General features: G+C 43.1%; 1 protein-coding gene across 1 annotated transcript in view; it reads right to left on the bottom strand.

The window, feature by feature from the left end:
- Positions 1 to 23514, bottom strand: part of LOC128733890 (cell adhesion molecule Dscam2) — a 115145-nt gene that overhangs the window by 28564 nt on the left and 63067 nt on the right. Inside the window, exons 6-11 of the mRNA XM_053827743.1 lie at positions 22326 to 22762; positions 21854 to 22261; positions 21636 to 21797; positions 10466 to 10599; positions 9928 to 10078; positions 14 to 133 (exon numbers count right to left, since the gene is read on the bottom strand). Coding sequence (XP_053683718.1) covers positions 14 to 133; positions 9928 to 10078; positions 10466 to 10599; positions 21636 to 21797; positions 21854 to 22261; positions 22326 to 22762 — 1412 coding nt within the window. The remainder of the gene's footprint in view (positions 1 to 13; positions 134 to 9927; positions 10079 to 10465; positions 10600 to 21635; positions 21798 to 21853; positions 22262 to 22325; positions 22763 to 23514) is intronic.

Here is a 23514-nt window from a genome sequence, read left to right as displayed (position 1 = left end):
AAAAACCACTTACCGATTGCCTTTTTCCAGCTAACCAGGGGCTTCGGGAATCCGTCGGCTTTGCATTCAACTTTAGCATTGGAACCTTGTGCGAAAGCCTTATCGGTCGGTTCGAGGATCCACCTTGGTGGTACTGTTTTGAGTGTTTTGTTTTAATTTAGAGGAAAGAAATATTCTATTAGTTTCGTGAGATGTTGAGGGTGGGCCCAACGAGAATGGTGTTACCTCTGCTGTGATGATTGAAAGACTTACTGCTTTTATTGAGAGATTTACTTATAGACCCATCATGAATCGTCCTAGCTCCTTTTTAAGATTCACATCAAAATATTGCACCTTCTGCTATGCAATGAAATTGTCAGAGCGTAATACTAAACCTACCAACTGAACTCCATAAATAATTTTCCTCGGCAGATCGAAAAAGCCGCAATCGTCGATTAATTAGCGTTAATAATTTTTTCAATTGAAATAACAGAGTGGCAAGCATCGCATAATATTTCAAATATTTTAATAAAAGTATTAAGCGGTACAGTATTATAATACGATCAAGTTTCGTTTTACATACTGTATTGTAGGAACGTAAAAAATCAGTAGTAAAAAAAGTGGAGGTTAATTCAAATTTTGGACGTAAAAAGAGAGGACGTTAATCCAAATTGGTCGTAAAAAGAAATTCTAGTGTACTGTGAAAATGAACCAAAAAAATGTAGGCGTCAAATAGCTGCGTCACGGTCGTTTTGGTGGTAAGATATAACAATATGTTTTGAATAAACTGTTTAAAATGCTATATCTCTACATATTTGCGTTGATAAGAGAAAATGCTTAGCAACTTGGGGACTAAGTATATGCTTCAATAACTTGGTTAATGGTTGGCTTTATTGGTTTCACTGTTCCTGGTTTTTGCTGTCAGGTATTGTGAGTCAATTAGCAATGTGTGATTATCTACGTCTTCATAAAAATCGCCAAAAATTTGAAATTGTTTCGCAATGGTCAATGTTCTTAATTTAATTTTGTTCTAATCATTCATGGAGCAAATTATTATTCTTAGTTTTCGTTAATGCTGAGGCGTTCAGGTTCTGAGTATTTTATTACAAGGGAACAGCATCAGTTGCTTTCGTGCCTCGTTCTCGTTCCAACTGGTCTTGCCACCTCGCTCGCTGAAGGTTCTCAGCAGCACCCGCCGTGCTCGTAGGTCCTCTTCTAGCAGTGTCCACGTTTCATGCCCGTAGAGGACAACGGGTCTAATTAGCGTTTTATACAGTGTGCACTTTGCTTCTAAATTGTGGAGTCCGTAGTAGGCCCGACTTCCGCTGATAATATGGCTTTTAATCTCACAGCTGGTATTGTTATACTCTGTTGCCAGTGAGCCAAAGTATACGAACTCGTCGACTACTTCAAACTCATTCTCATCGATAACCACGATATTGTCCAAGCAGGCCCTGTCGCGCTCGGTCCCGCCCGCCAAGATATACTTCATTTTAGTCGTATTTATTTTCAACCCAATTTTCTCTGCTTCACGTTTTAGTCTGGTTTACTGATCTTCCACCGCCTCAAATGTACTGCCAAGTGCCAACAGCATCCACGTCATCGGCAAAGCAAATAAATTGACTGGATTTTTTGAAAATCGTGCCCCGCTCGTCTTATAACACCTTCAAGCACAATGTTAAAAGCGGGCCCGGGCAGGAAAGACCATCTCCTGGTCGAAGTCCTGGTGCGAGATTCAAATGGGTCCGACAATTTGCCCGAGATTCTCACACAGCACTGGATCCCATCCATCGTAGCCATCATCATTTAGTCCATAATTTTTCATAGCTCTTGTGGGTTTACACAATCATATGCGGCTTTGAAATCAACGATCAGGTGATGCGTGGGGACACGGAATTCGCGGCACTTCTGGAGGATTGGCCTACAGCACTCTGTAGGCGGCATTCAGGATAGTGACCGCACGGTAGTTCTTACAATCCAGCTTATCCCCTTTCTTGTAAATAGGGAAAATAACCTCGTCTTTCCATTTCTCCGGTAGTCTCCATATCCCAAATCTTGACAATCAATTGACACAAACAGCTGGCCAATCTGTCTGGCCGCATTTTAATAAATCCTGTTTCGTTCCTGCTTTGTTCTTCAGTTGCTGGATGGCTTCTTAACTTCGCTTATCGATGGGGGGTGGCACATCTCCGTTACTTGCTGCACCAATGAAGTCACTTCTTCCTTTCAATCACCACACCGTCGTCAGTCAAAATCGTCAGTCCTTGGGACACAAAGCCTTTGCAAGATTAGCTGAATCTCTGATAAAACTTCCGTGTGTCGTGAAATCGGTAAAATTGCTCGAGTTCTTTGCACTGCTTCTCCTGCTGGTGGCGCTTCTTCTCCTCAAAGAGTCAGGTTTGCTGTCTCCGCTTCTGTCTGTATCACTCCACGTTGTGACGGGTGTCTCTACGTAATTGTACTCGCGCTACATTCTCCAATATCTGCTGGTACTCCTCGTCAAACCATTCCTTGCGTCGGTTCGGTATCACACTGCCTAACTTAAAGGCTCAAACAGAATGCTGCGTCAACACATCCGTCAGCGTCATTTTGGCAGTAAACCCATGGGAAAACTGTCAGAATAACGCTGACGGACGCGTTAACGCAGCATTTTGTTTGACTCCCAAGACGTTCTCCGTTCTCCAGTCCTTAAGAGGGGCTTCGTCCAGTTAACCCTCTTCCGATCGAAGCGCGACAAGATTAGAACGTTGTTGATTTGTTGTCGAATTTGTTTATTCAATCCGGGTTGAAACTGCATGAATTTTATCTGTCAGATAGGAGCAAATGAACACAAAAAGTTCATCCAGCTCCAATCTGGATTGAATAAACAAATTCGACATGTGATTCCGGCTAGTTGGGTGATTTTCGGGTGTACCAATGGTAGAGGTTATGCTGGAAGAAGGTACTACGTATAGCCATGTTCTTGGAGGCGGCAAGGTCGACAAGTCTTAGACCGTTTTCATTCGTTTGCGGGTGTGCGCTGAACCGTCCAATCACCGCACAGTGGCCCAAACAGCGAAATACGTGATCGTGTGATATTGCGCCGAAACGTGAAGTTTTTCGCATGTAGTATCTTTAGGAATATTTCTTGGTATAACAAGCCCCTTCTTGTGAGAGAAATCTTTGGGTGATTAATTCCATTAAAAGTGAGATACGAAATTTATTTTCTCGTATATTCGAGATACAAGTTTGGTACTTTCGGCAAAGTTGTAGTATATATTAATGCAAACAACTTTGTTAAAGACACCATCTTCATGGAAATTATCTATGAAGCGTTATTCGTGGACAAACCGTTTAAAACAGTTTTTAAACCCTGACCTATTCTGGTCAATTTTTACGTGTTCGTAGTGTTCTAGAAAGTTGTTTATCTTGCTACAATCAACGTTTCTGTAGAACATTATTATATGCTATTAGAGTTTTGGAGATTTTGAGCTTATTTTTGGTGAAAAATAGTACTACTTTGAGCTTAAATATTTCCCAAGGTGGCAAATGGTGGCAGATCAAACAACTCCAATTTTGGCGAACGGTGGGACATTGTTTCGAAGTATTGAAAGTGTCGCTATTATCAATTCCAACCAGGCATGGATGGCATGCTCTTTTCGCTTCGATTTTACTCTTTTGATTACTGCACCGAAATCAAGCTGAATTTGAAAAAGTAGTGTATGGGGCATTTTTGGAGCTAGTAATTACGTACGATATTGTTAAAGAAAGTAAAGGTTTATATTTTGTATTTACAACGGTAAAACGCTGCAATGCCGTTGGTAGCCAAAAGGGCGCTCTTGCTACCAACGAGGTAGCAACATTATAGCGCTTAAATACAAAAGTATCTAATTGACCGATCGTTTTCAAACTTTCGGACAATAAAATATAACCCATTAGTAAGCTTTTGGCCAGGGTTGGCATACACTTTTCGCTTCGATTTTTTTTGTATAGGGTATTTGTAGAATTAAGTATCTGAAATCAAAGAAAACTTTGTCCATGAGTAATTCTCGCTAAAACGGGGCCACCACTGACACGAAGTCTTCAAATATTGGAACTTTTGCGCTTAATTGGTTGAAAATGGTTAAAAAATAAGAATTACACTTTTGATACCTCGAAATAGTGGACCTCTCGTTCGCCAAGAGGCCTAACAGTTTCAAAAAAGTTGAATTTTGAACAAACCTTGAGTTGAGATCTATGTCATGTGATATTTTTTAAATTTGCCATGAAACTACTAACGAATAGCCCGGTTCTGTAAAGAAGAAGAACAGGGCTTTCAAATGGATTTTTTTTTGCGGCCATGTTGGATTTGGTCGCCATATTGGATTTTATCAAAAAATAGCCGTTTTCACCATGAGCCCCCCACCCGATTTCTCAGCTTTTCGATGGTGGTCTTAAAATTAAAATCAATTGGGGAGAACATGACAAAAACGGCGATTTTTTAATGAAATTCAACATGGCGGCCAAATCCAAGATGGCCGCAGATTTTTTTCACTTCGTTTATAAACTCTATCTCTCCTCTTTACAAAACCGTATCGTTAGTAGTTTGTTTTATAGCAAATTTTGAAAATATCACAATAATTATATGAAATTTGTGAACCTTGCTACAAATAACTGGTTGTTTTATTCAGGTAATGCCATTGCACACCTGATTTTGTGAGTGTTTCTTATAGCATTTTTTCTCAGCTTTCCAATAGTGGTCTTAAAATGGCCTTCGGTTGGGGGGCTCATGGTGAAAACGGCCATTTTTTGATAAAAGCTAATATGGCGACCAAATCCAAGATAGCCGCCAAAAATTTTTTACTCCATTTGAAAGCCCTATTCTTCTTTACAGAACCGGGCCATTTGTTAGTTGTTTCATGGCAAATTTATGAAATATCACATGATATAGATCTCAAGGTTTGCTCAAAATTCAACTTTTTTTGAAACTGTAGGGCCCCTTGGCGAACGATGGGTCCACTATTTCGAGGTATCAAAAGTGTAATTCTTATTTTTTAACCATTTTCAACCAATTAAATGCAAAAGTTCAAACATTTGAAGACCTGGTGTCAGTAGTGGCCCCGTTTCAGCGAGAATGACTCCTGGAAAAGGTTTTCTTTGATTTCAGACACTTAATTCTACAAATGCCCCAAACACTTCTTTTTTAAGACGCGAACTTTTGTTTTGAGAGGAGACGCGAAGAGAATCTCTCATTTGCCCATAAGCCGTTTTCACATGTTGCTCTAGAGTTCTTAAATTAATGCAAAAATGTGTAACTTGGAGTAGGTAGTGCAGGCAGCATTTCATTGCAGGAAGTATTTACATTACATGCACTTTACCTGCTTTGGGTGTTGCGTCACATGAAATGTCTACCATTTTCATATTTATATAAGCCTAAAAGCTGGTATATATTCTGTTTTGAAATATATAGTTGACATGAAAGATCATATAACATACATAGAACTCAGAATTTAATTTCCTTTTTTTACCTACACACTTAAACGATTCGGTAAAATTTACCGAAATCTAAACAGCTGAACGTTCGGTAAAATTTTTTATTGCACCAAACATTACTAATGATCTGTAAACGTCGATTGGCACCATCGAAATTTTTACCGAACGTTCAGCTGTTTAGATTTCGGTAAGATTTTACCGAATTCGGTGGTTTTTGTTAAGTGTGTACCGCAGGGTTTGTTCAAATATTTAATGTTGCACTAGAAAATATATTTCTACATTTTGTATAATGCTTCGAAAAACATTTTTTACAATACCTGTATGCAAACAAACACAATTCTGAAGAGCATGCTTTTTAAAATCGTTTCTTTAATATCCTGTACATTTTTGTTTTGATTTATTGATGACAGACATTGAAAACACAGCAGCAGTAGTCTTTCAATACATCTCCGACGCATCACATTCGATTTTTCAATCGTAGGTAACACCATTACATTCGTTCAATTATTGGTCATGCAAAGGCCCACACTGCAGTAAATGCACACACAGGTAGCAGTTAATAACGGGGACAACTAAAAAACGAGGGAGTGAGTGGGGAATTCAGGTGTTAGTTTAGCATGCACAAAGGCCGGGTTGGGAATAAACACAAACGGCATTGGCGTTGTTTTATTCCTAACATCGAGCCGCGTTTCGATTCTACAAACTTAAAAACCATCGGATCTGGACGTGGGTCAAGTGTGGAAAGTAGGGAATGAGAAGAGCCCCACAATCGAATTCGACAACCTAAGCTAAGACGGGTGCGGCAAAGTGAAGCGCTTTCTGCGGGGAAGGTTTCGGGGGATTGTAAGAAAGGAAGTCGAAAGCACTTGTTTTCGGCAAAGCTTTTGTTCGTTCTGATCGGTAGAGGCCCTACTAGGTAGAACAAATATATAGTGAATCGATTAAATTTTTGTTCAGACTAATGATTGTTGACACGGAATTGAAGCAAATATAGTTATTTTAACGGTTCTTCAACCCACCCTTGACAACCAGTGGGCTGGTGTATTGAGCCATGCCTGCACTGTTTTTAGCAACACACGTGTAATTGCCCGCATCGGAGATAGTTACCAACCGTATTGACACTATCGATGAGTACTCATCCAGTCTCCGGATGATGGACGCATCGAGTTTCCGGCCGTCTTTCATCCAGTAAAGATCGATTGGCGAATCGCCGGACGTTACCGTGCACATCGTTTTTGCTGCGCTGCCACTGTTGAACCCGTGAGCACTGAAAGAGAAAGGTTCGATCTCTGGAAGTTCTGGAATATATGAAACAGGAAGGAAAGGTTGTTCGGTAAGGTGTGCGTGTGGTGTGTGGAAATGATTTTAAGGGTATTCGTTATTCAGAGTAAGATGGTTGACAAACCCTTCACTGCTAGATCGATCGTTGCCGTGACCATATCCGCTGTGTTTCGCGCTTGACAGCTGTAGTTCCCTGAGTGGTATCCTTGAACTGATTCAATGCTTAATGTGCTGCCCCTTTTACGTGTTTCTATTTTGATTCCCTGTGTGTTTCTTCTTTCGATGGTGTTTCCGTTGAAGATCCACACAAAGTCGACCGGTAGATCGCCACTCAGGACCGTACAAATGATTTGAAAGAATTCATCCACAAAAGTTGGATTGTCACCCGTGTTTATCAGCGATATCTTGGGAGGAACTAGGAAACAAACAAATTGGATTTGAAGGATTGAGGATGCGGTAAATTTAACTTGATAAGCTAAGTTTTAAAGCAAGATACCGTTGACAATAAGTTCTTCGCTAAGTTCGGCGATGCCAGCATGGTTCGAGGCTCGACAAGTATAGTTGCCGGCGTGATTCCAACTTATTCCTTCAATACTCAATGCTTTAGCACGCTTGCCGAAACTTGTCGCCGTTAGCCCCGTAAGGCTATCGATTGCACTGATGGCATTCCCGTTCAATAACCACTCAATCTCGATTGGAAAATCCCCGGAAATAACACTACACTGTATGGATGCCGAGTCTCCGTAGTTCATCGGGTCACCACCAAAACTGAAGGGTAGAATCCTGGGAGGAACTGAAGCAGGAGCGGTTAGGAGAATTTAAAAAAAAAACGCGCACACAAAGCTAATCTACTGTTTCATATCGTTTAACAAACCATTCACTATAAGTTCGGACGAATGGTAAGCGGAGTTGGCCCGATTGGTTGCTTTGCACGTGTAGTTTCCCGCGTGTCGCGCATCCACACCGTCGATGGCCAGTGCCTTGGTACGCTTTCCGAAGTCGGCAATGTTAACATTGTCGGCAAAATTAGTTTGCGAAATGGGAATCCCGTTGAAGAACCATTCGATCATGATAGGCATGTCACCGGAAATGACATTGCACTGTACCGAAGCCGAATCGCCATAGTTCAGTGATTCCTCGCCAAAAACGAACGGGGAAATCTTCGGGGGAACTTGAAACGTTTTGGGGAAAAAGGAAAAAGGTAGTAGTTTTGTTTTCACAATTTCTAATGATTCTTAATATTAAATGATTTTGTTTAAATCAGACTACCACATCAGAAAAGTAAACACAGACAGCCATCACAGAGAAACAAGGAATTAGGAAATAACTGGGCAAAACGGAAGTATTGCAAAGAAGATTTAACAAAATTTAACCATTAACACGTAGCTCCGCAGTGTACAAGTTAGTTTCTGCTGGATTCGTTGCGCTGCAGGTGTAATTGCCGACATGACGTTCATTAACACCATCGATGGAAAGAGCTTTTGCTTTTTTACCGAAATTGGCTTGATTGATGTTGTAGAACGGATCAAGTTCGTCTATCGCGACACCATTCAGATACCACTGTATTTTGATGGGAAAATCGCCAGAAGTTATGCTACAGTACACCAGGGCGGAGTCTCCGTAATTTAACGGCTCGTCTCCAAACGTGAAAGGGGCGATTTTGGGAGGGACTGGAACAAGAAAATGTTGAAACAAAATTTAAGCGATATTACCATTCACGATCAGCACTACGGAGTGATATGCACTGTCTGCAATGTTGGATGCCTTGCAGGTGTAGTTCCCGGCATACCTAGCGTCGACACCGTCGATGGAAAGAACTTTGGAACGTCGTCCGACGTCCGCAACCAATATTTTTCCCGCATCACCCAGTTGACTAATCGGGATTCCATTGAACATCCACTCAATGAACACCGGCATATCGCCGGAGGTTACGCTGCAATATACCGATGCGGAGTCGCCGTAATTCAAAGGTTCGTCTCCGAAGCTGAAAGGCGTCACTTTAGGTGGAACTAAAGTAAAACACTCATTTAGTTAAACCTTCCATAACATGATTGGATTGGATGTTTTAAGGAATTTTGTAGATAAAAGGCTAGGGCAAAAAACACTTTCACACACCCTCCCGCCTCACCATTCACAACCAGATCGGCATTGAACAGCACCGATCCAGCCCGGTTCGATGCTTTACAGGAGTAGTTTCCTGCGTACTGTTCGTTAACTCCATCGATGGCCAATGCTTTTGTTCGCTTTCCGACGCTCGCCACTGTGATTCGATCGAGCGTTTCCACTTCCGTTACCAGCTGTCCGTTGAAATACCACTCGATCAATATGGGAAAGTCTCCGGATACGATACTGCAGTGGACGGATGCCGATTCGCCGTAATTCATCGGTTCATCCCCAAAGGAAAATGGGGTGATTTTTGGTGGAACTTGGATTGTTGGAAAATGGAACAGAAAAAGGAAACGGGAAGATTATATACTACAACGCATCTAACCATTCACAAAAAGTTCAGCCGTATACGAGGAAGTGGCCGCCTTGTTGGACGCCTCGCATGTGTAGTTGCCTGCATGGGTTCCTTGAACGGTGTCAATGCTAAGCACCTTCAACCTTTTACCGATGTTTGTAACGGTGATCGTGGGATCCAAAATTAGTAGATCGTTAAAATACCAACGAATTTTCAGCGGGAAATCTCCGGCGTGGACATTGCACTGAACCGATGCCGACTCACCGGAGTTCATGGACTCTTCGCTGAAGCTAAACGGAAGAATTTTGGGAGGGACTGAAAGCGCAAACTTAAGATAAGAAACGGATCGGAATCGAAACAACTAAACCTAAAGCTTATCAATTAAACTAACAATTGTACCATTTATAATCAGCTCAGCTGACAAAAAGATAACGTCCGCTTTGTTGGATGCCTCGCACGTATAATTACCCGCATGCCAACCCGTCACGGAATCGATCGTCAGAACCTTCGACCGTTTGCCAATGTTCGTAACCCCAACGGAAGGATCGTCGATGTTGTTTCCATTGAAGTACCACCGTATGCCAATCGGTAGATCACCGGACGGAACATTACACTGGATCGAAACCGAATCGCCATAATTCATAGGCTCGTCTCCAAAACTGAACGGGAATATTTTCGGAGGAACTGGATGGATCAAAATTTGGGAAAATGGAAACGTGCGATTAGTAGGATCACAGTAGAGAAAAAAAACGAACCATTAACAATCAGTTCGGCACTCTGTTCAACACTTCCGGCCACATTTTTCGCTACGCAGCTATAGTTTCCCGCATTGTATGCTCGAATAGATTCCAGCGTCAGTGTACTAACCCGACGCCCGGAGTGCTGAATTATTACTCCCCGATCGTTGTTTCTCCGGATAGGTTCGCCATTATGAAGCCAATCAATGGTGATTGGCAGATCACCAAAAGTGACCGCGCACTGAACCGTCGCAAAGTTATCGGTAAACGAAGGTTCTTCTCCGAAGCTGAACGGTAAGATCCTCGGTAAGACTGAAAGGAGTTATTGGGATCAAAGTAAAGGCATGCAGTTGGGGTTTCATGCTGTGCTAACGGTAATTGAGAAACTAGATTATTCCATTGTACCATTGACGAATAGCTCGGCCGATTGGTTGCGTACCCCAGCCGTGTTCTTGGCAATGCACGTATAGGTTCCTGAATGTTCGGCTTTCACTGAGGGTATACTTAAAAAACTGGAACGCTTTCCGATCGAAGTGATTTCGATGTTGGAACTAATTCTCAGCGGTTTGCTGTTGAACAACCAAGTGATTTCTACCGGTAGGTCACCCTTCGAAACGTGGCAAGTCACCTGAACACTTTCCTCCGAGTCGATCTCTTCCTCAAAGTGGAACGGATTGATGATGGGAAGGGCTTTACGTGGAGGAGTAAAATATTTAGGCATTTAAGGATAGGTTGAGAAGGAGCTTTTTAATATGATTGTAAGCTTATATTTTGAATACCCTTAATTATAAGTTCGGCTGAAGATATGGCTTCACCCGCACGGTTCTTTACTCGACATTCGTAGACGCCGCGGTGAATTGGTTGGATTGATTCGATGCTCAACGAGTTGAGCCGTTCGGATAACTTAGTTACGAGAATGCCCTCGTTTTCGGATGAAATCGGTGCGCCGTTTAGATACCAGCGAATCTCCAGTGGAGAATCCCCCTTGACAACCATACAATTTACGGCTACACTATCGCCCGTATTTAGAATCTCTTCGCCAAAGCTGAATTGCATGATAGTTGGCACGACTGCAGTTAAAGGGAGAAATTCAGAGACAGGTTAGGAAGGGAATAAGGGTGACATGAAGAACAGCACTAAATTTACTCAATATGATATACCATTGATAACCAGTTCAGATGATTGAGTTGCTTCACCGGCTTTATTCTTTGCCCGACATTCATACACTCCTCGATGCCGGTAATTTACCAAATCTATGCTTAACGAACTTAAACGCTCGGTCATGCGTGCAATGATGACACCATTTTCGTTGGAAGGCAAAAGATTACCATTGAAGTACCATCTGATCTCCAACGGAGCATCGCCCTTAAACACCATGCACTGTATGGCTGTACTTTCACCCGAGTTCAGTGTTTCCTCTCCAAAGCTGAAGGGTGTAATCGACGGTGGAACTATGATACGGGAGGAGAGTCTCTTAGTTAACACGTAATTCTAAAGCTCAGGTTCTAGTTCTCAGCTATTAAAATTTACATTCGCAACACCACTACCCCATGACCTTCCGAACTATGCGAATCTAAGCGTATAGTTAGTCTACTTCTCGTAGCCTGCCACTTGAGAGATCTAAAGATACCTTCTGCATCTCCGCTATTAACATAAATGATTTTTAGGACAACCGGAATGACCACAGTCTAATCCACCTCATTTCGCTGGACTGAATCATACACTGCCTTAAAGTCGATAAATAAACGGTCCGTCTGCACGTCAAAATATCTAGATTTATCGAGAATTTGTCGTTAACCAAACATTTAAACCGGTGTGATTTTATGGGTGAACTCTATAAAATCACACCGGTATTAGCTAGAAAGCCTTGCCTCCCAGTTGGCTCCGAGGTATAACGTAGGCCTAATAAGCCAGTCGTCGTATGTTCGAATCTCAACTGGGAGAGGCTGTTAGAGTCAATAGGATCGTAGCAACTGGCCCTGCAATTGTCCTGCACTCTAACAGCTGGCTGCGAAGTCTGTCGTATAAAAACAGAAGGTCAAGTTTCGATAACGGAATGTAGCATCTAGGCTTTGCTTTGCTATTAGCTAAAAAAGATTGCTTGTGCGGTAGATTAATTTCGTCCGTTTAATGGTGGAATACGAACGCTATGCATAATACAACCAGCGCACATTGGGCAAAAATGAGCTCGAAGTCTTAATTGGGCAAAATGGATGGCTCCTTGCAATGTTTTGGCAACATGTGGAAGCTATTTGAGTTCATTTCATAAGCGGCAAATAAGTTTTAATACTGTTTAATTAGCTTTTGCCATGATTTTTGGGGATAATAGGGCAAAATGGACATCTTTCCAATGTCTGCACAAGTTGGGACTATCACCAATCGATTCCCTGCATTTTGCATTGCCAAACCAGCAGCTTCTAATTATTGGGATCAGGCATGGTTCGATCGCTTTGAGTCAATTTTCAATTATTTGACAATACCGTTTCAGCCGAGCCAAATATGACAAAGTTATATATGGGACATTTGTAGTTCTTATATACAATTTTGCTGAACAAAGTTTTGCTGTATTTTTTGTAGTTACGGTGCTACAATGCTAGTAACTCATCAATGACTAAACGAATGTTAATTTAGTCACTAATAAGATACTAGCATCGTAGCACCGTAACTACAAAAGATACAGCAAAATTATAGATAATAACTTGCTCTACAAACGCCCCATATATAACTTTGGATCATATTTGGATCCGCTGAGACGGTACTGTCAAATTAATCAAAATTGAATCAAAGTGATCGAACCATCCCTGATTGGGATTGCGAGCTTATTTTTGCTTATTGCGCAGCGGTTGGCGTAGTCATACCTCTGAATGTGCAGCAGAACGAATGCGTTGAGCATACACTCAAAAAATCCGCACGTCAGTTTTATGTGAAAACATAGATAATTCACATCCACCTCACTTTACATGCAACGTTCACGTAAATTATGTGTAGATTGCCCTCACACTAATTGGTTTACGAGGGATCTCAGTAAATTTTATCAACTTTCCCATTAACTAGCAACTGAAGTCCAGGTGAATTGCTGTACAGAAGTTTACATGATTTTTCTCATGGATGGGACGAGTCGATTTCTTAGAGTGCCGAAAGTTTTTGGACACTGATTTGGAAGTGGCATTTTCGGTGTATCGCAACAATTTGTCACATGACTACATTCTTGTTCATACGATGGAGTCTAAGAAGTGAAGTATTACCCGAATGTATCGTTTTCGGTTAAAAATAAATCTGCTGCTCCGCAAGGCAGCAACGTGGAACCACTTCTGTTTATTTGCTTTTCTCAACTGCGGATTAATATTTACTGATTTTTTAGTTGTTATTTATTTCTATTCAGCCTGAATAACTTAAAAAACAGATGACTTAAGCTTGTTGGTAAAACAATTTACCCGAAATCGAATACTTTGATAACATTGGAGGTTGATGTTATTGGCTTTTTTAGATCGTAGGGTGTGCATATCTAAGTTCTATAGGTGTTAACAATCAATATAAGGTGGTTCATCGTCAGATTTGCGAGAGCTGGGCGACCGCACCACGCAGATTAATGAAAATCAAATAATATCCAATCCTAAAACGCGCCAAAATCACTTACTTGATCGACCCCTCAAAACATTCATGATTGATGTAGAGAATAAATAGTAACCGGCCCATATTAATAACCTGTGGTACTCCCCAAGCAACAATGTAAGTTTTATTGTACTCTTATGGCGGTCTCCATGACTAATTTGGTCTTAAATGCCATCATAAGAGTGTAATAAAACCCAAAATGTTACTCGGGTCCTGTTATGTTAACCAACGGTTCCGATTTCGGTTGATTTTATCACGTTTTGTAATTAAAATAGCACTATTCGTTCAAATTTGCCGATAGAGAAATTTTCCATGCTTGTTGCTGAACTACTGACTGATGAAAAGGCAGATTATGAGCGAAATTGAAAGGATTCTTAGGAAGGAATTTACCTGCTACGAACAAAAGCTAAACAAAAAAAACGCATTACCCATAACTTTCAGTTCAGCATCGTGCTGAGTTTCACCGGCATTATTCTTAGCAATACAGCTATAGTTTCCAGCGTGCCTTGGCTGAACAGATTCAATGGATAGTATGCTAATTCTGTAACCACTGCTAGTAATTTGGATACCATCACCGCTCCTCAGATGATGTCCGTTAAACAACCACTTGACATCAATCGGAAGATCACCCTTGGTAACGGCACAGCTTACTGTTGTCGCGCTGTAGATGTCGAATGGTTCTTCGCCGAATTCAAACGGAAGTACAATTGGAGAAACTGAACAAAACGGAACATGAGTTTTTCAGCCAAACAACTGATTCCTAGAGTAGACATTGAACGACTGCTTCGAAAGTCACGTCCTAAAGCAGATTTCAGGTGGAGTGGTAGGAAATAATCAGCACAATAAAAACAAAAATATTTGACAGAAAAAAATCACACCCATCACTTTCAACTCGGACGAGTGCTCGGTCTTTCCGGCTTTATTTTTAGCGAAGCAAGTGTAATTTCCCGCATGCCTCGGTTGTACGGACTCAATCGAGAGGATACTTATCCGCTGTCCGCTCGATGTAATCAGGATACCATCGCCGCTGCGCAGTCGGTGCTGATTGAACAGCCACACGATTTCGATTGGACCATCACCCTTGGTTACGGCACAGCTAATCGTTGTCGTACTGTAGATATCGAATGGTTCCTCACCGAACTCGAAAGGCATTATAATTGGTAGAACTAGATTCGTTGGGACCAGGAAAGGAATCGAAAAAAAGCGGAAAAGGGGTTAACTACATATTTAATCATCACACCCATAACAATCAGTTTGGAAGAATGTGTCGCTTGTCCGGCTTTGTTCTTAGCAATGCAGGTGTAGTTTCCGGCGTGCCGTGGCTGGACGAATTCTATCGACAACATACTGATACGTTGACCACTGGGAGTAATAAGAATACCATCTCCCGTTGTCAGTCGATGCTGATTAAACAACCAAATGATCTCGATTGGAGCGTCTCCTTTAGTTACTGCGCAGGTTACCGTCGTAGTGCTATAGATATCGAAAGGGTCCTCGCCGAATTCGAAAGGCATGATGACCGGGACAACTGGTGTATAAGGAGAGGAAAATAAAGTGTGGAATACAGAAAAGTTGCTAACCCATGACTTTAAGTTCGGATGAGTGCTGAATTTGTCCAGCGCGGTTTTTCGCAATGCACGTGTAATTCCCGGCGTGTCGAGGCTGTACGGATTCGATGAAAAGCATACTTAGTTTTTGATTATTATTGGTAATCAATATTCCATCGCCCGTTCGAAGTCTGTGATCGTTGAACAGCCAGAAAAGTTCTATCGGTGCATCCCCTTTGGTAACGGTGCATGCAACAGTCGTAGTACTATAGATGTCGAAGGGATTTTCGCCGAATTCGAAGGGTAGAATAATTGGAATAACTTTGATGATAGAATGCATGGGGAAATAAAAAGTAAAATAGATTATATTACTATTAGGCTTACCGATAACCTTCAACTCCGAGCTGTACGACACTTGTCCAGCACGGTTACGTGCCACACAGGTGTAGTTTCCCGCATGTTTCGATTGCACTGCCTCAATCGATAGCATGCTGATTTTTTGACCACTTTTGGTGATCAAAATTCCATCGTCTGCCGACAGAGGACTTCCGTTAAACAACCAAAATATCGAAATAGGTGTATCCCCTTTGGTAACGCCGCAGCTGACCATTGTCGAGCTCATGCTGTCGTAAGGTTCATCCCCGAATTCGAAGGGAATCATCACCGGAGTTACTACGAGTGGAATTAATCGGTCAAAAGTGAACAATTGGATTCAGGAATGTGGGATATAAATGGCTTTTTCTTGTATATATTACACACAAATAGCGATTACCAATAACTTTTAGTTCGGACGTGTGCTCGACGAATCCTGCGCGGTTGCGGGCAACGCACGTGTAATTTCCGGCATGCCTCGGTTGGACTGATTCGATTGAAAGCATGCTGATCTTCTGACCACCCTTGGTAATTAAAATTCCGTCATTTGTATGGATAGTACTACCGTTGAACATCCAGTTTATTTCAACGGGAGTGTCTCCTTTAGCTACAGCACAGCTCACCATCGTTGTACTTGCCATATCTGCCGGTTCTTCACCGAACTCGAACGGCAGCAGAATTGGCGGAACTTGAAAAAGCGAACAAAACATCTTGTAGCAAAACTCTAACTTAGACTCTGAACAATAGGCGAACCCCGGATCAAAGGAACAGTTATGGACAAGGAAAAAAGAACAAAAACAGTTGCGCATAATTTCTAACCTATAACTTTCAACTCGGAACTGTGCTCTACGAATCCGGCCTTGTTCCTCGCTACGCAGCTGTAGTTGCCGGCGTGACGCGGCTGGACCGATTCTATGTAAAGTATGCTCATTTTTTGACCCGACTTCGTAATCGTTACCCCATCGTTCGAGAAGATATCCTGCCCGTTGAACATCCAATTGATCTCGATCGGTGCATCACCCTTGATCACCGCACAGCTCACTGTAGTAGTCGTTAGCATATCGAACGGTTCTTCCCCGAATTCGAACGGCATAATCGATGGGATGACTAAAGGAACACAAATAATAAGCTGTAAAATCTAAATTACAACTACTCTATGGAATATACTCGAAGTGACCTAGGACTTGGTAAGGATGAAAAGAAAAAAAAAAGCTTAAAAACTAAATACACCCATACCCATAACTTGTAGCGTCGAACTATGCTCAACCGCTCCGGCGCGATTCGCCGCATGACAGGTGTAATTTCCTGCGTGGCGCGAATGGACTGATTCGATGGTCAACATGCTAACTTTGTGACCGCTCTTCGAGATGAGGATTCCATCGTTCGACACAATACGCCGTCCGTTGAATAACCAGCTGATATCGATCGGGGTATCGCCTTTCGTTACGATACAGCTCACCGAGGCGGTACTGCCGGTATCGAAAGCTTCCTCGCCAAACTCAAAGGGAAGGATGATGGGCACAACTTTTTTTTGGATAAAATGCAAAAATAAAATATGAAGAAGGCATTTCTGTGCGAAGAACCCCAGGGGTTCTGTAGGAAACTTTTTTGTTCGCCACGGTTGAGGATAAGATTCTCGACGATCACTCTTCAAGCTAGTACGGAATCAAGCTATTGAATTTCAGGAACCATTAGGAGGTATAGGAATAGGATGCAGGGAAGTAAAACATATTACATTCTAGTAGTGCACAAGATTACCCATCACTTGCAGTTCGGCCGTATGTTCACTGTTGCCAGCGTTGTTGCTAGCTAGGCAGGTATAATTCCCTGCATGCCGCGAATGAACCGCCTCGATTGACAGAATTGAAATTTTCTGCCCGCTTTTGCTAATCATAACGCCATCACTTGTATAGATCCTGCGACCATTGACCAACCAAGTAATCTCGATAGGAACATCCCCCTTCGTTACAATACAACTGACCGAAGCAGTACTTCCACTGTCGAATGCTTCTTCACCGAATTCAAACGGTAGGATTTGGGGAAGGACTTTTGGGAGAAAAAAAATTAGCAAATATTAGGTACACGTCTTTTACCCATAACCTGAAGTTCGGTGGAATGTTCAACACTCCCCGCTTTGTTTTTCGCGTGGCAAGTGTAGTTGCCCGCGTGCCTAGAGTGAACCGATTCGATCGAGAGCATACTGATTTTTCCGCCGCCTCGCGTGATAAGAATTCCGTCGTTGGAATCGATTCGCCTGCCATTGAACAACCAGCTCACGTCGATCGGTGTATCGCCCTTCGTAACGATACAGCTCACGGATGCTGTGCTACCACTGTCGAAAGCCTCCTCACCGAAGTCGAAGGGAAGTATGATAGGAATCACTTTGGATAGGACGAATCAAATTGAAAAATTAATAGGTACGTTAGTTGTTTACCGATTACTTTGAGCTCGGAACTGTGTTCTGCGGTTCCTGCCGCGTTGCTAGCGCGACACGTGTAGTTTCCGGCATGCTTGGATCGTATCGCTTCAATGTACATTGTACTCATTTTTTGACCCATTTTGGAGATAACAATCCCATCGCTACTGTCAATCATACGACCGTTGAACAACCAAGCAATGTCAATTGGGATGTCCCCTTTACTAATCACACATTGCACGGACACGGTACTGGACGAATCGAACGGTTCGTCGCCGAACTCAAATGGCATGATCAACGGAATGGCTAGTTGGGGGGAACGATTCGGGAAAGGAAAAGAAAGTTTTAAATCATCTAAATAATGTACTACCGATAATTCGTAATTCCGAAGAATGTCCCACTTCTCCGGCTCGATTGCGCGCAATACAACTGTAGTTACCGGCGTGCTCCGGTCGTACGGATTCGATCGAAAGCATACTGATTCTCTGGCCACTTTTTGTCACTAAAACATTGTCGTATCCACTTTGAAGGGGTTGCCCGTTGAACATCCAGCTAATCGAAATAGGTAAGTCACCCTTCGTTACCGCACAATTTATCGTAGCCATACTGAGCGTATCGACTGGCTCCTCCCCAAAGTCGAAAGCAAGGATTGTCGGTGGAACTGTACATACAAGGAGGACGGAGATGAAAAACAGTAGTATGGTAATAAGAAAGCGCGCGCACAATATTTACAAAGCGAAGCGAAGCTTTTACACGGACCACCACGAGCGTGCAGACGAACCAATTACCCATCACTTTCAGCTCGGAATGATGCTCGCCCTGGCCGGCGTTGTTGCGAGCTACGCAGCTGTAGTTTCCTGCGTGACGCGGTCGAATCGATTCGATGTACAGGGTGCTCATCTTGGGACCCATTTTGCTGATCGAAATTCCATCGTTACTCGCGATCCGGTGACCATTGAGCAGCCATACTATTTCGATCGGGGTGTCCCCCTTGGATATGACGCAATTTACGGAAACGGTGTCCAAAGTATCGACAGGATCCTCACCGAAGTCGAACGGAAATATCATCGGGAGAACTTCCGGGAAAAGTCGAAACACAACATCAGTTTGAATGGATAGTGGGGCTTATCCACGCGACAATAAATGATGACGGAAAAGGTTATGGACCAGGATTTGCAAGGATGCTTTAAACAGCAGCTACTTGTGCCAGGGATCTAGACTATAAGGTTGAAAGGTTTCTTTCGATCAGTTACCAATAACTTGCAGTTCAGACGTGTGTCGTGATTCGCCAGCTTTGTTACGTGCTACGCACGTGTAGTTTCCAGCATGTCGTGGCTGGACGGATTCAATCGACAGAAAGCTAATTTTTTGACCGTTCCTAGTTATTAGAACACCATCGTTGGTTGTAATCCTATCGCCATTGAACAACCATTCGATCATGATCGGTATATCGCCCTTGGAGACTACGCAATTTATCGATACCGTGTTCATCAGGTCAACAGGCTCTTCTCCAAAGTCGAACGGAAAAACGGATGGTTGGACTTGGGGAATGCGGTAAATGGTAATAAAAAAACACGTATAAGATTGCTAACCATTGACTAACAGCTCCGCTGACTGCTGAACACTTCCAGCGGCATTGACCGCCGAACAGGTATAGTTTCCGCTGTGCCGATCTCTTACTGATTCTATGCTGACAACACTAAGACGTTGGTTTAATCGGTTAATGGAAATGCCATCGCTAGTGAATAGCCTTCTTCCGTTGAGGAACCACACAATTTCGATCGGTAAATCACCCTTTCCAACTGTACAATAGACCGAAACCGTATCCAGTGCATTGATAGATTCACTACCAAAATCGAAAGGAGCTATCTGCGGCAGAACTGGTTCGGGATGCGAATGGGAAATGGAAATAAAATGTACATTTTAAGATGAATATCTAACCATTAACTGCTAGCACAGCCGACAGCTCAACCTGTCCGGCCTTGTTCTGAGCAACACATGTGTAGTTTCCTGCGTCCCGATCACGCACGGAATCAATCGTCAAAACGCTCATCCGCTGATTGGTCCGGCTGACGGTGATACCATTCTCGGAAGCAATCATACGACCGTTAAACTTCCAATAAATGTCAATCGGAAAGTCTCCTTTATTGACCGTACACGACGATGTTACCATATCTTTGGCAAAAATAGTATCGCTACCGAAGTCGAAGGGCAGAATTTGGGGAAGGACTGACGTAAAAAAACGAAAAGTTTAAAAAACTATATTAGCTCTAACCATTGACAAACAGCGTAGCAGTATGAGTTACTGCGCCGGCACGATTCTCCGCGACACAACTATAGTTGCCACTGTGACGATCCCGTACTGATTCTATCGTCAGAAAACTGGTACGCTGCGTTTGTCTAGTTATCAAAACACCATCGTTAGAGCCTACTCGACGATCGTTGAACAGCCAGTAGATGTCAACCGGGACATCCCCCTTACTAACCGTGCAGGAAGCTGACACAGTATCCATAGCAAAAATCTCCTCACTACCAAATTCGAACGGGACGATTTGCGGTAAAACTGGATCGGAAAAGGGGAAAACGTATTTCAAAAAAAGTCTAACCATTGACTAAGAGAGGTGAAGAATATTCCACGCTTCCAGCGTGATTTGCTGCCGTGCAAGTATAGTTTCCACTGTGCCTTCCTCGAACGGATTCAATGCTAAGAGTACTGAGACGTTGATTCGGTCTGCTAACGGATATGCCATCATTCGAATAGACTCGTTTTCCATTCTGAAGCCAGGTTATTTCCAACGGGAGGTCGCCTTTGTTGACCGTACAAGTTGCCGAAACCATATCCATAGCGAATACTGACTCTTCGCCGAAGTCGAACGGGACAATCTGAGGGGGGACTAAGGAAAAAATGGTATCATCTAATTGCTAACCGTTGACCGCTAGCAGCGCGGTATGTTGAACTCGTCCAGCTTTGTTTTCCGCGGTACAGGTATAATTGCCGCTTTGAAAATCCCGCACAGATTCTATGCTCAGTACACTAATCCGTTGATTGGTTCGACTGACCGAGATACCCTCGCTGGTACCGTCGATCGGTTGATTGTTTCTGCTCCATCTAATCTGCAGTGGTAAATCCCCTTTATTCACCGAACAATACGCCGAAACCATATCCATTGCGTTGATTGCTTCTTCTCCAAAATCGAACGGAACAATTTGCGGTAGAACTGTGGTACGAAAAGTAGGAAAGTCAAATGGCTAACCAAGATAGGGGTTTCTCGGGACAAAACTATAAGCTGGTACATTTTTCCTTAAACAGAAAAAAATTCACCATTAACAAACAGCGTAGCGGTGAATTCTACCGCACCGGCTTGGTTCTTTGCTCTGCAGGTATAGTTTCCACTGTGTCTATCTCGAACTGAATCAATGCTTAGCATACTGACACGAGAACTTCCGCGGCTAAGTAGAATTCCATCGCTGGTAAATAACTTTCGAGCAGTTCGGGGTTCCAACAGAGATGACGTAAATTCCCAGCTTATATCAATCGGCATGTCTCCCTTGTTGACCGTACACATCGTCGATACCATATCGTACTGATTAACTTGTTCCTCGCCAAAACTAAACGGTACAATTTGCGGCAGCACTGGTACCGCAACGTTGCGCGACGTACAATTTAGTTTTCTTTTTCCTTACGAACTAGCTGAATTGTGAAACTTGATGAACGAATTTTTTGCCCATCGAATTCCACAATCCAATAACCACTAGAGAAAAGGAGCTATTCCACTTACCCATGACAGCAACTTCCAGTGTCCCCCGTGCGGTGTAGCCTTCTGAGTTCTTAGCAACGCATGTGTACGTAGCTTGATCCGAATTCCTCTCCACATTCTCGATGATTAGTGTTCCATTGGGGAATACCTTCTGCTTACGGTTGATTGGCAATTGACGGTTATCTACAAAATTACTCCCGTTAACTTTTTAATCCTTTAAAAATTCCCATTAACCGTACCTCTCTCCCATACAATCGAATCAATGGGATATCCAGCGACCGGACATGTGACGACCAGCGTCTCACCGGCCACGATCGATTTTTTCTCCATGGTTCGCACGTAAGGCAGCCCGTACACGTTCAACTTTGCCGAATGTTCCGCTACGCCGACCTTACTGCTGGCGCTGCACTTGTACAAACCACCATCGTTCGAGTGGATCGAACTGATGTTCAAATGCGACACTACATCCCCATTTACCGTCACGTACTGACCGACCTGATACCGCTCACTGTTGGTAATTTTCTTTCCATCCAGTTCCCAGGAAATTTCCGGCGTTGGATTGCCTCCAGCAACGCACTTCAGAAATACCGATGGTCCGGGGTGTCGAGTTTCTTCTGGAAAAGCTTCTCGAATCACCGGTGGATCAACTGCAAGGATAAGAAAATTTATTAATTAACTCCTTCAGTCTCAATTTCTTAGTGTAACACTCACATCGTCCGCCAAGCTTCAGTTCCGCGCTGGCCTGCGCACTTTCCTGATCATTTCGGATAAAGCACTGATACATTCCCTTGTCTTCCTTCTTGACCGACTCTATCCGCAGTACGGCATCACTGTGACCGAGCGATTTGCCATCCTTCATCCACGAAACAGTCTTGATCGGATTGCCGGAAAATTTGCACGTAAACACCGCCGGTCGGCCAAAGTCTACGGTTTGGGTGCGTGGTTCGATTTTTGCGGCCAACGGGGCGGTTACGGTGAGCACTGTTTCCACGCTTTCTCCACCGACGGAATTGTTGACCACGCATAGATATTTGCCCGAATCGTCCACCACGGCATCCTTGATGATCAGCGTTCCGGAGACCTGTTTGACGCGTTCGTTCAGTACCACCGCTTGTTTGCGGGTGGTTCCTTCAATGTATTTGTACCATCTGTAAAAAAATGTGGAGAAAATTTGCTTTAGATCGGTTTTGATTGGGTCTCAAGCGTGCTCTGGCTCTGATGTACCAAGTTGTGATCAATTGAGAATAGTATGATGGCACGGTACATTAGATCATGAATACGCTGAGATTGCTGGTTGGTACTATCTGTTACGATATACTCAGTTGTATAACTGCATCTTACCTCATAAGAAACAAAGCGAAAATTTAGCTTCATTCAAGAAAATTGCTTGTGTAACTCTACTGCTTTCAATACTGAAGACTTATTTTCGCTTTGTTACCTCGAATTCATGCTATTTGAATCAACGATAATTTGCATAATCTTAACGGGAGAAAATTTGTCAAGGCGGGCACAGAGCCGGGGTGCCTCTGGCCGTATCAAGAATTCATCTCCACGCTGTACTCGGTGATCCAGGGCTACTCGTCCCCAACTCGTTGAGTGTCTCGACACGCGCAAGTCGGTTTCAACCTGGTCAAGTCATCCAGCACGTTGGTTGGGTCGCTTAATTCCTACTGCTGGTGGGGTTCTTGAAGAGAATGGATTTCACAGCACAGTCATCCTTGCGACGTGACCGGCCTCTTCCTTCCATATATTTGCCCTTATTCTGCGAGTCACGTGACGCAATACGACAATTGTCACTCGCCGTGACTCGCCACGGCGAGTCGAGTCACCTAGGTAACAACCGAGTCACCTAGGTAAGAAACCCTTGTGACAGACCGTGTCACCTAGGTGACAAAGCGAG

The sequence above is a fragment of the Sabethes cyaneus genome, chromosome 2 (genome assembly GCF_943734655.1).
Source record: "Sabethes cyaneus chromosome 2, idSabCyanKW18_F2, whole genome shotgun sequence".
Taxonomy (NCBI): Eukaryota; Metazoa; Arthropoda; class Insecta; order Diptera; family Culicidae; genus Sabethes; species Sabethes cyaneus.
Note: the sequence above shows the minus strand (reverse complement) of the source record. Positions and strands in the feature narration are given on the sequence as shown.